This window comes from Syngnathus leptorhynchus, chromosome 1, assembly GCF_054491065.1.
Source record: "Syngnathus leptorhynchus isolate UIUO chromosome 1, UIUO_Slep, whole genome shotgun sequence".
In the NCBI taxonomy this organism is placed as follows: Eukaryota; Metazoa; Chordata; class Actinopteri; order Syngnathiformes; family Syngnathidae; genus Syngnathus; species Syngnathus leptorhynchus.
The window spans coordinates 24,155,050-24,170,603 of record NC_141195.1 but is presented as its reverse complement, the minus strand read 5'-3'; the positions used below and the strand labels follow the sequence as shown (position 1 = coordinate 24,170,603).

General features: G+C 42.5%; 2 protein-coding genes across 3 annotated transcripts; both read left to right on the top strand.

The window, feature by feature from the left end:
• The first annotated feature begins 314 nt into the window (after nt 1-314).
• ddost (dolichyl-diphosphooligosaccharide--protein glycosyltransferase subunit (non-catalytic)) lies at nt 315-3,901 on the top strand. Its single transcript, XM_085910171.1, has 11 exons — nt 315-606; nt 1,514-1,624; nt 1,688-1,774; nt 1,851-1,954; nt 2,039-2,133; nt 2,325-2,418; nt 2,519-2,667; nt 2,766-2,913; nt 2,986-3,106; nt 3,186-3,287; nt 3,390-3,901. The coding sequence occupies exons 1-11, from the start codon at nt 381-383 to the stop codon at nt 3,392-3,394; spliced, it is 1,242 nt and encodes a 413-aa protein (XP_085766297.1). The 5' UTR covers nt 315-380; the 3' UTR covers nt 3,395-3,901.
• A 290-nt stretch (nt 3,902-4,191) lies between these two features.
• plekhm2 (pleckstrin homology and RUN domain containing M2) lies at nt 4,192-15,460 on the top strand. 2 transcript variants are annotated; one of them, XM_085910151.1, is made up of 20 exons: nt 4,192-4,710; nt 5,901-6,007; nt 6,085-6,194; nt 6,262-6,361; nt 6,644-6,731; nt 6,810-6,984; nt 7,228-7,287; nt 8,267-8,534; nt 8,599-9,276; nt 9,346-9,415; nt 10,015-10,105; nt 10,183-10,247; nt 10,562-10,650; nt 10,722-10,854; nt 11,001-11,173; nt 11,386-11,451; nt 11,519-11,678; nt 11,862-12,041; nt 12,119-12,235; nt 12,318-15,460. In XM_085910151.1, exons 1-20 carry the CDS (start codon nt 4,651-4,653, stop codon nt 12,453-12,455), a joined length of 2,928 nt encoding a protein of 975 aa, XP_085766277.1. In that variant the 5' UTR covers nt 4,192-4,650; the 3' UTR covers nt 12,456-15,460. The 2 variants fall into 2 exon arrangements, with proteins under 2 accessions (XP_085766277.1, XP_085766285.1); XM_085910159.1 differs by lacking the exon at nt 7,228-7,287.
• The last annotated feature ends 94 nt before the right edge of the window (nt 15,461-15,554 follow it).

The following is a 15,554-nucleotide window of genomic DNA, read 5'->3' as shown; positions in this document are numbered from 1 at the left end:
TTCCCTCTTTCAAATGTAAAATAGTGGCGCTATATATAAAATTAGCACAAGTTGAATTAAAGGAAATTATGGGGAGTGATGGCGTACCTTCGACAAAAGCCTAATTTGTTTGTAAACTGAACTGATTTAATGCCATTTAAAACGAAACATCGATTTCGAGACATGCACGCCGCAGAGAAGCGCAACATGCATTGTGACGCCACAGCGACGTATTCCGGATAAGGTATGACAGAGCGAAAGTGGACTACAACTTTGCTTTTATCCCATTGGTGGAAGAAAAAACTACAGATGACGCGTTCCCTTCTCTGATTGGCTGCTTCTTGGGGTCATAGGAAAGTGCCCCGCTAACGCTGACGTCGACTTCCATCCACAGCAGCATAATGGCCGCGTCGTTAGCAGTCAAGCTGACAAACCGGGACGTTTTTAGATTGTCGTCAAAAACAGGGATGATTCAAAGGAGGTCCACCATTTTAGGCAGCATTGTTGCTTTATTGCTTTCGCTAGCCTCCTTGTTGCACTGTGCTGAGGCCGACGGCAGGACCCTGGTCCTGCTGGAGAACGTCAACATGAGGGACACACATTCAATCTTTTTCCGCAGTCTGTCAGGTAAGGTGTCATATGCTTATATATTTTTACGTCTGTTCTCATTGTGTAGAAGAACGAGCTAAATCATTTACGGTTGTAGCGCTGTGTTGAGCATGAAAAAAAAAAAAGGATGGCTAACATTAGCCTAGCTGCGTTAACGTTTGCATGATCCACCAATTAAAATCGACTCACTGTGGCCGCTTTGTGCAATATTATTACATAATCATACTTATTTTGTTACACGTAGTTGCTTTTTGGGGGTTTTCATTCAGAGGACATTTTAGTACAATCAGCCCAATGAAATGGTTGTCTTTCTCTGGCGCCCCTTAATGACGTCACCGTTGTCGCATACCGGATCAACGACAGTTGGTGGGAACCCTTTTAGGAACTAGCCTCTGTTCCATTCCGGTCCAGTCTGCCGTACTGGTTCTGGTAGTGGTAGAGCTGGAGGCAGAGCAGACGAGCAGTGGTGATACCCATTCCACACTCAGCCCCCCCATAGTGGCTTTGTGTTGGAAGAGAACCCTGCCACACCACAATCCGTCAAAGGTGAAAACATGCACAAAAGTTAACTCCTTAACTGACCTGTCAATAAATAAAATAAAGATAATAAAGACACTAACCTCTTAAGAGTCCAAGTTAAAAGCAACAAAACAACCGTGGAAATTTGTAGACCAGTGTAACTCATTTATAGTGATTCCTTACCAGTATTTGGGAACAAATCAGTTGTTGTGACATTATTAGTTGTGAGCCATCAGAGTGCCCATGTGTGTAATCTGTTTTAATGAAGCGGTTATGTGACAATATACTCTTTAAAAAGAAAACTGAAATAACATTTCCAGCGCTATATCTGACTGTGTTAATATTTTCTGGAAGTGCTTTGTGCAAGCACCGTTATGTTGACGTTTTCCCATATGAACTTTTTCAGATCGTGGCTTTGATCTAACATTCAAGACTGCCGATGACCCGTCGCTTTCTCTGATCAAATATGGCCAGTTCCTGTACGACCATCTCATCATCTTTTCACCATCTGTTGAAGGTATGTTACTTGTACCTGTCACTTTTTTTGTCCTCTATGTTCTGAATTATTCTCTTTCTACAGATTTTGGAGGAAATATCAATGTGGAGACCATTACGTCATTCATTGACGGTGGAGGAAATGTCTTGGTTGCTGCCAGTTCTGATATTGGTCAGTTGACTTCTACCTGCTCTTGCTTCGGCTAAATATTATTTTGGAATGTTCAAATGTTATGCGTGTTAATCAGGTGACCCGCTGAGGGAACTGGGGAGTGAATGCGGCGTCGAGTTTGACGAGGAGGGCACTGCCGTCATTGACCATCACAATTACGACAAGTCTGATCCCGGAGAGGTAATCGAATTGTACCCATGCCACGTCGCTCTGTTGTTAAGATCATCTTTTTTTTATTTATTTTTATTTTTTTTCTGCCTGTAGCACACACTGATCGTTGCTGACCCAGAGAATCTGCTGAAAGCTCCGACCATTGTTGGTAAAGACACCAATAAACCAGTGCTGTTTAAGGGTGTTGGGTAAGTAAGATTATATTGAAAGGCGGAGACGGAAACAACATTTTGAATGTCCTGTAACATGACACTTATGGCAATCATTTATTAATTTCCCAAATGTTGTCATCTTGAATGAGTTCACCCAACTTTTTTTTTTTTTTTTTTTACCATGTAGTGATGATTGTAACTCACATGCCGCCTCTATCGTCTTTCAGCATGGTGGCCGACCCCGACAACCCTCTGGTCCTGGACATCCTCACCGGCTCGTCAACCGCCTACTCATTTTTCCCCGACAGACCCATTTCCCAGGTAACAATGCAACACACTTTATTGGCCCCTATGCAGCAGTTGCGTATTATAGTTTTGTCCAGTTAATGAAAGATGAACTCATTTGTGCTCTTTGCTCTAGTACCCCCACGCCGTGGGCAAAAACACTCTGCTGATTGCCGGCCTGCAAGCCAGAAATAACGCCAGAGTGGTTTTCAGTGGCTCGCTGGATTTCTTCAGTGACGCTTTTTTCACCTCCAACGTGCAGAAAGCCACGGCTGGATCTCAGCTGTCAGTCCACTTTTTCTGTATCAAAGTCATAGCGGCGTTTTAAAAAAAAAAAAAAATTTTTTTTTAATGGAATTGTGCTGTTCTGTTGTTCCTCACAGATACGAGCTGACGGGCAACATGGAATTGGCCGAGGCTCTCTCTCGCTGGGTGTTTAAAGAAGCCGGCGTCCTCAGGGTGGGTGAAGTTCGGCATCATCCCGTGGGAGAGGACTCGCCCCCCGCAGCGTATACCGTCACCGACCTCGTGGTGAGTTTTGACAGAATGATGTCCTTGTAAAGATTTGAATGGCGGGAAATTGACAATGCGTCGCACACGCAGGAGTACAGCGTCGTCATCGAGATGCTTTCCGAGGGCCAATGGGTTCCTTTCGACGGTGACGATATTCAACTGGAGTTTGTGAGAATCGACCCCTTCGTCAGGACTTACCTGAAGAAAGAAGGTATGGAGTTAGGAGCTATCGCTGATTTGATCTTTTTAACTGTAGACTAATCCGTTGAGGTGTTTTGATTCATTCAAAGATGGCGAATACAGCGTCCAGTTCAAGTTGCCCGACGTGTATGGAGTTTTCCAATTCAAGGTGGACTACAACCGACTGGGATACACACATCTTTACTCCTCCACTCAGGCTAGTCCACCTTTATAAGCTGCTTCTTGAAACTTTTATATGGAAATAACCTGACAATAAATGATCATTTGCGTCCACCGCTTTTTTTCCCCGTCACCGTAGGTGTCGGTGCGTCCTCTGCAGCACACCCAGTACGAACGCTTCATCCCTACGGCGTTCCCCTACTACGCCAGCGTCTTTTCTATGATGTCGGGACTCTTTATCTTCAGCTTTGTCTTCCTGCACATGAAGGAGAAGGAAAAGGCTGACTAATCCGTTGGAAAGAGGAGAATGTGAAATGACATGAGAGAACTTTAAAAGCAACTCGAATTTGAATTCATTTGTTGGGAGTACAGCGGCACTCAAGTGGCTTGTGGATGTTTTAATGCGGGTGTTTGGGCTTTCTTTTACACTTGGAGGCCTGTGAAAAATCTCAATTCTGTTCATGTTACTTTATACTTTGGTATGAAATTTTGGGGGGGAATAATGATGACGTGACAACAGGATATTAAAGTGACCCTTGTTTCACAATGTGGTAGCCACATGCACTGAACGAAAAAACGGAAAATGGTAATTTGCCCAAAGCCTTTTTTTTTTAAGAACAATAAAATACTGACATTCCACACTGAACTGAATGACCAAGATTGTTTTTGCAACATATTACACAAATGTTCAGTGTTGAAATAGAATTTGTACAACTTGTCTGTCTCAGCAGTTTGCAACAAAGATAGCAAGAGACCGGAAGAGTCACAGAAAGGCAAAGAAGCCACAAGTTAGTCCAAATCTATGTTGACATAAAAAAATAGCAATAATTATATTTTATTTTTGTATTGTAAGACTACAATTCATTGGGGAAAACATTCGGTTATGCATAAAATATTTTGTGGGCGTCCCCCCCCTTTTTTTTGCTGTGCCTATCAGTGACGTATGACGTATTGACCGATAGCCATGCGGGGCAGAAAGTTAGCACAAGTTAGCCGCCCCTACCTAAAATGTGTATAACTTGACGAACAGTATTTGTAAAGTAACTGCTTGAGCACTAAGCAAAGATAAGACGTCGCGTTTGCTGACATTATAGTAAGATACTGTTTCTAGTTATCCGTACTTTCTTTTTACTACCTTCAATGTGTTTTAGCTAACTATCATCCGACGGTATCAGTACTATTAATCTTTTCGGATTTTATAAAGCCGACGATATTTAATGTGTTTATTGAAGGTTTTGTAAATGCCCCGCCAACGCTGTTGCTGGCAAATATAGCTACGGCGCTGTTAGCTTTAGCAAAACTAGCTGCGCAGGGGCCAGCTGGAGTCAGCTGACAGGCTTCCGTCTGCTGCTGCCGCTGTTGTCAACAAGAGAGCCGCCCGCCCGCTCGCGCGCGATGGATCAACTCAAAGTCAAGGACCGTATTCTGGAAAACATCTCCCTGTCCGTCAAGAAGGTGATAGCCCTTTTACGTATTTGGTATTTTCGAACGCGCTATTGTACAGCACCTGGGCGACCATTTCGAATGATTTAGCTAATGCTTATTTCCTGTCATTTCAAATTCAACAATAGCGAGACATGATGTTCCAGTAAATAACGACTGCATCGCGACACTGCGGCACACGGGAAAATGTTTCCATGATTCGGGAATGTGAACACATTGCAGGGACTAAGTGGAAACATTCAATCATTAATATCCCAGATCAGTAAAGTGTGACAGCCGCGTGTAAACTCGGTTGTCTCATTAAAGCTCGGATGACCATAAGCGTTATTTAATAACAAGGACACATTTTTTCTTTATTTTGAATCTTTTTTTTTTTTTCAAGGCAACATACGATTTACTTTTGTTTGAGGTAACAATAAAACAATGCCAGTGAATTAAACCTTTAAATTAAATTCAATAATTTTCATTTAATAAACAGTTGTGCTATGTTCTACTTTTAGAGATTCATCACTACGTATGCGTGCCAAAATAGTTTGGGAACCTTTGTGGTATGGGGCTTATTTATAGGTCATATAAGTCGACATATTTATATTGTCTGCCTTGCAATGATGTGTGACTATACTTGCCATTTATTTATTTTGATCCAATTAATAAGTGTAACACCATATTAAAAGTCTACCGTGACATCTGCAATAGTTTGTTGAATTTATGAAAATATTAAGGCCAGCCAATGTCCAATGGATTCTGGAGTAACATTGATACTGCTTGAGGAAGTTTGAATCTCCTCAAGCCCCGAATGTTGTAATCAATCTTTAGACCGTTTGCCCTATTGCCAGCATAATGCAACGTACTGTCACTGTGAAAGTGGAAGTAATTTGACTGTGTTTACTTGTTCTATTCATGACTTGTGAGGAAGGCGGATGAATGAAACAAAGCCTTTGTGTTGGCAATGTAGGACACACTTGGCCTCCTTCAACCATATTTATTTATGTCCTTCACATTAGCGATTAGTTGGTAAGCATAACAAATTCAGACTGATTAGGCAACCAAATCCTCCATTTCAAATATTAATTAGTCTCATGGTTTTTGTTCCACCAATGTGCCAACCTCACCTAACCTAAGTTGCATTAAAACCAAAGTCTCCACTATTTCCTGTATTTTCAATCCAACGTTAAAGTCGTCATGTTGTGTTTTTTGTATAGCTGCAGAGTTACTTTGCAGCATGTGAAGATGAGACTCCAGCCATCCGCAACCACGACCGGGTTCTTCAGCGGCTCTGCGAGCACCTTGACCACGCGTTACTCTACGGGTAAGAAAGTCTTTCTACATCAATGTCTTAAAAAATTCACCTCAAAGCATGACTTCCATCCCCCCCCCCCACCTCAGGCTGCAGGATATCTCTTCAGGCTATTGGGTTCTTGTCCTTCACTTCACAAGGCGAGAGGCTGTTCGCCAGATCGACGATCTTCAGCACATCGCAACTAACCTGGGTCGAAGTGAGTTTTGCGTGCATCCTCACTTTCACTCACGCTTCAAGAATCCTTACGCTGACTGTGTTGCTAGGTCGGGCGTGGTTATACCTGGCGTTGAGCGAGAGCTCTTTAGAAAGCTACCTACGCCTCTTCCAAGAGAACCAAGGACTGCTACAGAAGTACTACTTCAAGTAAGTCATTTAACCTTTGAGGTATCCAAGGGCACATCTCGTGCCATATTTTAAATTATTTTTTTATTTTTTATTTTATTTTTTTTAATTAAAAAAAAACTGTCCCCACAAGTTCAACAAATTCAAGATGTTTCATATTTGTCCACCAGAGGGCGCTCCTTTCTATATTCAAAGAATGTACTAAAATAATAGACTTGACAACAAAAAGAATTGAAGAAGTTGCAGCGCTTTCAAAAATGATGGAAGCTAAGCTCTGTGAATCATATTTCTTTGTCACCGTAGGAACGCGCTAGTCTGCAGTCATGACCACCTGACGCTCTTCCTCACGCTGGTAGCCGGATTGGAGTTCATTCGTTTCGATCTGGAACTGGTCCGCATCTCTTTAACGCTCTTCTTCCCAAATGAACCCCGAGATGTGTATCTAACCTTCCCCGTGCGACGTTTCCAGGATGTGCCCTATTTGGACGTGGCCGCCTACATGCCCGAATACTACAAACCACACAACCTGTTGGATTTTGAGGAAAGGCTGCCCAGCTCGGACAGTTTGTCCCTGCACTCCTTCACCTCCCTGACCTCCACCAACCTGGAATGGGATGACAGTGCCATTGCGCCCTCAAGTGAAGGTGAGCTGAACAACATTGAATTTTAACTTTTTGAGATTTAGCATTACGACGATGGAGCGCATCACTGGCGCTCGCAATGAAGAATTCGATTGTTCTAGCTCCGACTTTTCTTTGTTACACTCCCACCATTTATTCCCTTTTTGTCCGCATGCCATAATTCATGTTATTTTCAATTTGTATAAACCTCTTGTCGATTGAATCATGTTATCCACCATCCTTTTTTTTTTTTTCCCCCTTCTATAGATTATGATTTTGGTGACATCTTCCCCGTGTTGCAGGCAATGCCAAGTGCAGACTGGGAAGGTGGGACATTGGTTAATCCTTTTCTCCGTCCTATTCCCATTGTCATCGCACTGTGTTTCCCACTGTTTTGCTTATGTCGCATGCACAACTGTGCCATGATAGCAGGCAAAATGTTTCTTGTGGGTGGGGGGTGCATCCTAATCCTTTTTTTCCTTTAGCACGGTGAGACGAATGCGGCTGTTGTCACTGTTCTCATCTTTCGTACGCTTCTTCTCGATGTGTGATTCGTGACACTGGCCTAGAATCTCATCAGCAAATGTCCAGCCATCCATTTTCTTCAGCGCTTCTTCTCATTAAAGTCCAGCCCTAGCCTGAGTCAGCAAACTTTAGAGCACACATCGACAAACAAGTTACAACCATTCATACCAATGAATAATGGACTTGGATTTCGAGTCTGCAACCGGAGTACTGTGCTAAAACTGCTGTATTTTTCATTATTTTATCTGCTAAATTTGTTACATTTAACCGACACTAGTAATCAACCCCTTCCCCGTAAAAAAAAAAAAATGCAACTGCAGAGTAATTGTGTATCAATGCCACAAATTAGCAGCAAAGGACTACTTTTGGCCGATTGAAATCACATCGGCGAATGTGGCGGCGCAGTATGTGACGTTTCTCTTTTTTTTTGCCAAGAAATGCTTAAACTAGACCTGTGCCACGTCTTCCTGTCTGCTACTACTACTCAATGTCTAAATGTTTTGGACCCTGCTGATGAACACCAAGAATGCCGCAAGCCCGAACCCGTGTGTTGTGTGAAGTGGGATGTAGAAATACACAACGTCGACAAATTGACAACACTGGTCAACAGCAAATTTGAATTTGAGATCGATTTATGTCATATTGTATCATATAACGGCCACGTTTACACTTAAACTCAGATTTTTCAAATGTTATTGTGTATTTCTACAAGTCCAAAAGCAAACAATGTAAGACGGTTCTCGTCCTAACTCGGTGCCTTTGGTGTCACTTTCCACAAAAGAAGGTGACTTGACCGACCAGGCCAGCTGCCCGAGATCCAACGGTTCCGATCCCCTGACTGTCATCAGCGACTCGGTGGTCTTACCCACCCGCAACGGCAAGATGAAAGTGGGCGTTCGTTTGTCGCCGCCCAGTCCCACGTCCAGATTCAACCCTTTCAATCACGAGTCGGACACCAACACCTCAGCCGACGTCACGCCCGTTCACGTGGCCGCCTCTTACGTGGCTTGCGCTGGAAACGACATCAATAACGACCTAGAAGTCATTCGGTAAAGTAGATTGCTGACTTGATGGCAGTGGGAATATTTTGATCAACATCTTCTCCACATCCAGGATGGCAAGACGGAGAAAATCCAGCAAAAAACGTCGTGGGAAGAGCTCCACAGATTCCATCAGCAGCGTCCATAACTCCATATCGTCCGAGCACATAGAAATGGACAGCAGCTTGCTAAACGCGGAGGATTCCGATTCTTTGAACTGCACGGTAATCCACCTCGACAGGACGGAGACAGAGGTGGCGGATATTTGCGCCGAGGACGGCGCGGAGGATCTTCTAAGGCTTCCCGAGATGACGGATACCTCCATGGATAGCGTTGGCCAACCCCTCCGGGATGTCATGGACAGACTTAACGAAGAGGTCTGGGACCCGCCCGAGAAGGCAGAAGGTTCCGAGCCTCCTGCGCAGCAGCCCTTTCGAGAGGACTCCCGGTTGGACCCTCCAGACCCAGACTCAAGCCCAGACCTCCCGCAGGCCGCTCAAAACGTACTCTGCCTTACCCCCGGCGATCCAGACTCTGCTCCCGCAGGTGGTGGGCACCATGACCCTACAGAGCATCGCCAGTCGCAGATACTTTCAGGTGGCCATGAAGATCAAGGAGAGACAAAAGCACCAGCAGGACGGGAAGCCGACGTGAAGAACGAGGAGGATCATGACGCAAACGGCTGTGAAAGGAATGTCGCGCAAGAAGAGAAGCTCAGTCCCTCCGAAAGTTCCCATCCTGCAGAATTTAAGTAAGGACACCGCCGCCTGTTCTTTCTAATCACGTCACATGTTCTTCATGTCGACTTTTTGTCTTTTAGGGTGGACAACAATCACTTACTACTCCTCATGATCCATGTGTTCAGAGAGAATGAGGAGCAACTCTTCAGGGTGATCACCTTATCAGTTTGTACACTGGAACGCCTTGAGGTCCGAGTGTCCTGACGATCGCAATAAAACTCATTTGTTAAATCATCGGAAATGAATGGAAACGAAGGAATGAAATTAATTCATTTCATCTGCTCCTCTAAAAATACCCTAAATGTGTGTTTTCTGTTTTCATTTGAAAAAAATAAACTCAAAATTATTAAACTTTGTAAAAACAATTGCTCACCCCATTGTGCAAGCACAAAACTTGACTGTACCTAATGTAGTGGCCTTTTTTTGGTTTTTGTACATGAAGTCTGTTGGCAGTTGGCAAACCAGTTTAACGATTCATTCCTAAAATCAACTTTCCTTTCCGCTGCAAGGAAATATGTTTGGTAACGTTGATTGTTGCGAGGTGTGCTCCTACCATCTTTTCGTGGGGGTCAGACATGAACTTGACATGCACATTTTCCTTGTATTGTTGGTCAAGTGGCAACTTGAAAAATTTGTAAGTCAAGGTACTTGGATCTCAAGGCACCACTGGAACTTTTTACTCATATTGTCTTTATGATACGGTCCGCTGTAACAATTCGACTTTTTTTTTATTTTTATTTTTTTTATAGATGGTGAGGATGAGTACAGGCCATATGGAAGGAGACCTGCAGCCTCTTTATCTACTACTGACTGACTGTTACATCTACCTGCTGAGGAAAGGTCAGGGAAATGTTGCATGTGTGTGACCTCTGAGTGCTCGTTTTTTCCGCTGTGATCAAACTTATTACCCCGCACAGGTGCAGCAGAGAAGCCTTACACGGTGGAAGATGCGGTTTCTTACAATGAGCTTGACTATCTTTCAGTAAGATCTTTTTTTTTTTTCCCTCCCTATCTGCCTTTCTGTCTATATCTGAACGTAACTTTAACTATCTAGCTGAATTTGTATCTGTATGCAGTAGATAGAAAAAGTCTACACACCCTGGTTGCCAGCTTTTTGTGATCTCAAAAAATAAATGAGACCCATATAAATCCCTTAATGTAACCTATAACCTCTTCAACTCAATTGAAAAATAAAAATCCAGATACCTGTGTTGCTATTTCTACCTAACTAGAGACGTCTAAGTTCTAATCTCCATTGTGTGTTCCATGTTTATTTAAAATGTGTCATGACTTCAGGTGGGCCTCGATCAACAAACAGTGAGCATAGTTTGCACTAACAGAAGACGGAAGTTCCTGCTCGACACAGCCGATGCCACGTTGACCCTGTGAGTGCGTCAAAGTGTCTCTGCGGTTCTTTACAACGTCAGCTGCCAACAGCGTTGTTTCTCGCCTCCAGATGGTTCTTGTCCGTTCTGAAGACGGCTATGGTGAAGGGTTGTCGCGAGCCCCCGTATCCTTCGATCCTGACCGACGCCACGATGGAAAAACTTGCTCTCACCAAATTTGTCGCCCAGGAATCTCACTGTGAGGTGAAGACGCGCTTGATAGCGAATGGCCTCTTGTTGTTTGAAAATGTCTAGTCTGATATTGTTTAGCTGAATACAAATCTATCACTGTACCGCAATTTAAAGGGGATCACTCAAACCCTTGAGTCAGCACTTCTGTTTACCTACAGGTTTCTGAAGTCTCTATACATCTGTATTCACTGGTCCACTGGGAGGATCCCATGGATGCAACCTTGCCCAACTTGAAGTCACCTTCCAGCGCTAAGGAAGGGCTGATGCAGTACCGGGCCGGCTCCACGTACTTGGGCAAGGAACTGTGGAAAAGTTGCTACCTCGTCCTCAAGTTCGTATACAAATTGAGTTTGCGTTATTTTGCTTAGAATTCACATTGAATTTAGTTGACATGGAATTTCATTATGTTGAAAACTGTAAGAATTTAGATTAAGCGTAAGCATTTTTACCTGAACGTAATAGTTTTTGACTTTTAAACCAATTACAGTATCATTCTCGTCGTGGCGTTGTCAGCATTCCAATGACTTGCTCTTCTTCTTCTAGCAATGGAATTCTGTACCTCTATGCCGAAAGGACTGATGTGACGCCTGTGCTCTCAGTCACTATGAGGTAACTTTGATTTATTTGGATTTTGACGCCAGCTCATGGTCCCACGTTCACTCCCTTCTCACGTCAGGGGTGAATTTTGCGGAGGGTGCCGTCGTTCAAACAGCACAGAGCGTCCACATGCCTTTCAAGTCATCTTGACGGAGCGCCCCCCGCTGGAGCTCAGTGCCAACAATGAACAAGACATGGCTGAGTGGATGCAGCTGCTCTGCCAGTCTGTCTCGATAGGAGTAAGGATAGACTTTTTTTTTTTTTTTTTTCTTTGACTCAACCAAACTTACCTTTATGTCACCTTTCCAAAAACTGCATTAAGTATAAAAAAAAACAAAAACAGTTACTGGCTGTTTCAAAGTGCCTAAAAAATCAACAACACACAAATTCGTGTATTTATTGACGAGTTGCGCTCCTCACAGGTCATCCCCCAAGGCACGGCCCCCACCTTGTGTATCCCGTGTTGTCTGGTTGTCACGGACAGCAGGTTGCTGACCTGCCATCAGGACTGCCAGACAAGCTTCTTCCGCTGGTTGGGCAGCGCCGACATAAGCGACGTGGAGGCCATCACTCTAGAGGCCGACGTGGAATACTGTGTCATCGTGAGTGAACATCCGTGAAAGTGTCAAATGTCTTCCGCAGTAGCTTTCATTCATCGTTGCACATTTTCTGTTTTCAGGAATTTGCTACGGATCGCGATCGCTTCCTTCCACCTTGGGTCTTGTATTTCAGCGGCCGTGAGGAAAGAGACAGACTGTTGGAAGTATTGGACACTGTGTGGAGAAACATATTCCAGGTGGGTCAGGAAGGATGGCTTTAATATATTCCTTCTTGTCGGGATTCTTGCGTGTTTACCAGCGTGTCGATACCGTCCACAGGTGGCGCTCCCCCACCGAGAGGTTTGCGAGCCGTCGCTGCAGAAGCGCTGCAGCGAAGGCCTAGCTTTAATGAAGAGCGCCTGGCAGCGGGCAGACAGTTTGGCACGTGGCCGGGCGCGGCGCGAGCCTTGGTGCTGACACACACACACACACACACACACACACACACACACACACACACACACACACACACAATTGCCAGTGGTAGGTCAGCACACTCGTATACGGGCAAAAGTCTGCTTCCGGCGCAGCTAGATAGAAATGCTCAAGTATATCAATTTTGACAACTCGTGCACGTTGAACACCATCACACGTGCTTCGGATCAAATTTCACATTCAACCTTCAATGGAATCTTTGCAGGTCTTTTGAATTTTTCTAATGTTGGAAATATGTATGTGCGCCCGTTCTGTATTTTTTTGCATTTTGCACAACATGCTTTCCGCTGAAAGGAAAAATCAAAATAGGTGTTTGATCTGTAAATGGACTGTGACATTTGCTGGTTAAATTGATTTAAAAATTATTTTTCGGGCTGCAACTAACAATTGTTTTATAATTGACAATCAACTATTTGGCCGATTAATCGGATTTAAATTGCAAGTATTTCAAATCGGCAATGCAGAAAACAAATTACCGATGACCATTCAGTTGCTGATTTGATCTGTAACATTTGTCGGAAAAAAAAATCAACCAAAATGCCAAAGCTTATATTTTTCACAAACAGGTCAGTCTGGTCTCATGAACAACAAAAGAAATGTCATTTGAGAATTGAATCGTAAAGTCCATGTCGGGAATTTGACCGTTTGCCTTTTTAGCAAGTTGTGCAAAAAGTACAGGAACGTGGAACAGGTCAACATGTGGATTCCAAAGGTCAAATTCAATTCATCTGTTACGATAAGAGTTCATGAGAGGTTCATTCAAAAACCTCACCGAACGCTGAGTATACCTAACATTTAGTGACTGGTGTATTTACACAGATGCATTTTAAAGAATGTCAGTATTTTAGTTGTCCAATTCAAAAAGCTGAACTTGAATTAAAACTTATTTAAAGTAATTTCACACCAGGTATGATTTTGACTGTAGCTCCAGGAAATTGACAATCTCAAGAAAGTGAGACGGAATTGGTCTTCTGAAAAGTATTTTCCCGTTATTTAATGACGCCATATTTCAATCAAATCAAATCAACTACTGACATGAATGAACTTTTCTTTGATATTAAAATTAATTGAGGTGTATATGTGAATTCTAATGACGAAAGCCTTTTTTGTGAGCTTGACATGGGCAGATGCTTCCTCGCAGACTTGCACTTTGCTTTCCTAACGGTACCAATGAAGCATTTTGTTCAAGCTCATCTGCTACTTGTGTCATAATGCCTTGTCGCTGTACAGTAGCACCAAATCACCACGATACCATGCACTTTTTTTTTTTTTCTGTCTTTGTAATCTGAACTAACCATTGTGCTTTTATCTTCTAAGTTTGGTTTGTGTCAACAGAAAAAAAAAATGTTGCAGTCAATACAGGAAAAGTAAAGCAGTGGTTTCAAACGTGAGAGAAAGAGAAAACTTTTTACACTATAGATTTGACTGACAACCTTCACGTCGTTGTAAAATTATTTAATCATTTCGAGAATGGAAGTAAAATAAAACAACTGAGATCACGCGCACCAAAATTGTAGCATAGACGGGTTAGTGCTAACACTGACTGCTATTTATTTATTTCATTTAAACTCAATAATTAGAAATTATAGCCATAAAGTTCATCTCTGGTTTTATTGAACACTACTAAATTCACCCACATGCGTTTCTTCAATTTCAAGTGTGTTTTTGTAAGAAAAAAGATTTTGACCATGATTCCAAAAGATAAATTTGGGACAACCGCAACAGTGGTCATCACCAAAAGAATGCTATACATCGCTATATATAGCTTTTTTTTTTTTTCTTTTCCTTCAGCTAAACTTGAGTCTTTGTCAAGGAGGAGTAGATTATGAAGAGTTTACATGTCAGGAAAATCCCATTGGAACATCTGGGATTTATTTGCGGTTATTCAGAGGTCTTTTAAATGGTAGCAGTTGTTTGCCGACTCCCATCTTTTGAATGCAATTAATTCTGAATAGCTACTTTGCCAAAAGGGTGTGCACACTTGTGCAACCACATCATCGCAGTTGTTTTTTTTTTTTACTTCCTCTTAAATGTTTTATTTATGTATCAGAAATCTATCTAGCTCTCCAGCTAGCTCGCTCGCAACCTATCTAGCAAGCTGGATAGCTATCTAACTAGCTAGCTAGATGGCTATTTCAAATGTGTCCGGGTTGTAGTTCACATTGTTTGTGGAAAAGGTTTCGAAAAGAGTGTGTCGACTTTTCATATCTACTGTCGCTATTTCACTTACACGTGCCGTCATATCGAGTGCTTTAATCGTTTCCAAGTGCCACTTGATTGCCTCTGCTGCCCTTTTAAAAAAAAAACAAATCTAATCTCAGGTGAAAAAGGTACCGAGCATCCAAAATTCACCACTTTCTTACAATTTCTTTTAATTACTGCTCATTATTTAACTTCCAGGTTGTTTTTTTTTGTATGTACGCAAAAGGAGCAAAAATGTTCAGTTAAGTTGGGCCTCGCGTGTTATTATCGGGAGTGTATGGCGGCCGAGTACCCAAGCGCACTTTATTTTCCATCATTTTTACACCAAGAGGCCGCAACATTATAAATACTGCCAGTTTGCAGTCGTGTACAGTGTGGCTAATTTTGATAACACAAACTCTCATAATAAAATGTGGTTGTGCAAGCACAACAATTCAAATATTGTTACATTAATACCTCTCGAACAGTGTTAATCACAAGTGAACTTTATTGTAATGTTGCGGCTGGTTGGTGTTGAAAGAAAGATCTTCTGCGGGATTCCCCCATTTTTTTTTTGGGAGGGGGGGGAGTTGAAAAAAAGAAGTTCTAGACAGTAAAGTTCAGATGTGGTAAGTGTAAAAAGGTCATGTCAACATTAAGTCAAACATTGCTGGCCAATGATGGATGATATTCATTTTCGTTTCATGCAAGTAAAATGTGTATTCAGTTAGGCTGTTTTATTGGGATGTCAATGGAGCACTGATGAAATAGAAAACACACATGCCAGGTTTTTTTTTTTTTTTTTTTTTCCTACTCTTAACTGTGCTAATGAGTGGGAAATAACCTGGTGGCAGATCAGAATAAAGTGGAAGAATTAAAGTTGTGTATAATGCTAATGAT

Coding starts and splice junctions, on each gene's coding strand:
- ddost (XM_085910171.1), top strand. CDS start 381: ATGGCCGCGTCGTTAGCAGTCAAGCTGACAAACCGGGACGTTTTTAGA. Junction 607..1,513: donor CTTTTTCCGCAGTCTGTCAG/GTAAGGTGTCAT, acceptor GAACTTTTTCAG/ATCGTGGCTTTGATCTAACA. Junction 1,955..2,038: donor ACAAGTCTGATCCCGGAGAG/GTAATCGAATTG, acceptor TTCTGCCTGTAG/CACACACTGATCGTTGCTGA.
- plekhm2 (XM_085910151.1), top strand. CDS start 4,651: ATGGATCAACTCAAAGTCAAGGACCGTATTCTGGAAAACATCTCCCTG. Junction 6,362..6,643: donor CTACAGAAGTACTACTTCAA/GTAAGTCATTTA, acceptor TTGTCACCGTAG/GAACGCGCTAGTCTGCAGTC. Junction 6,985..7,227: donor CATTGCGCCCTCAAGTGAAG/GTGAGCTGAACA, acceptor CCCCTTCTATAG/ATTATGATTTTGGTGACATC.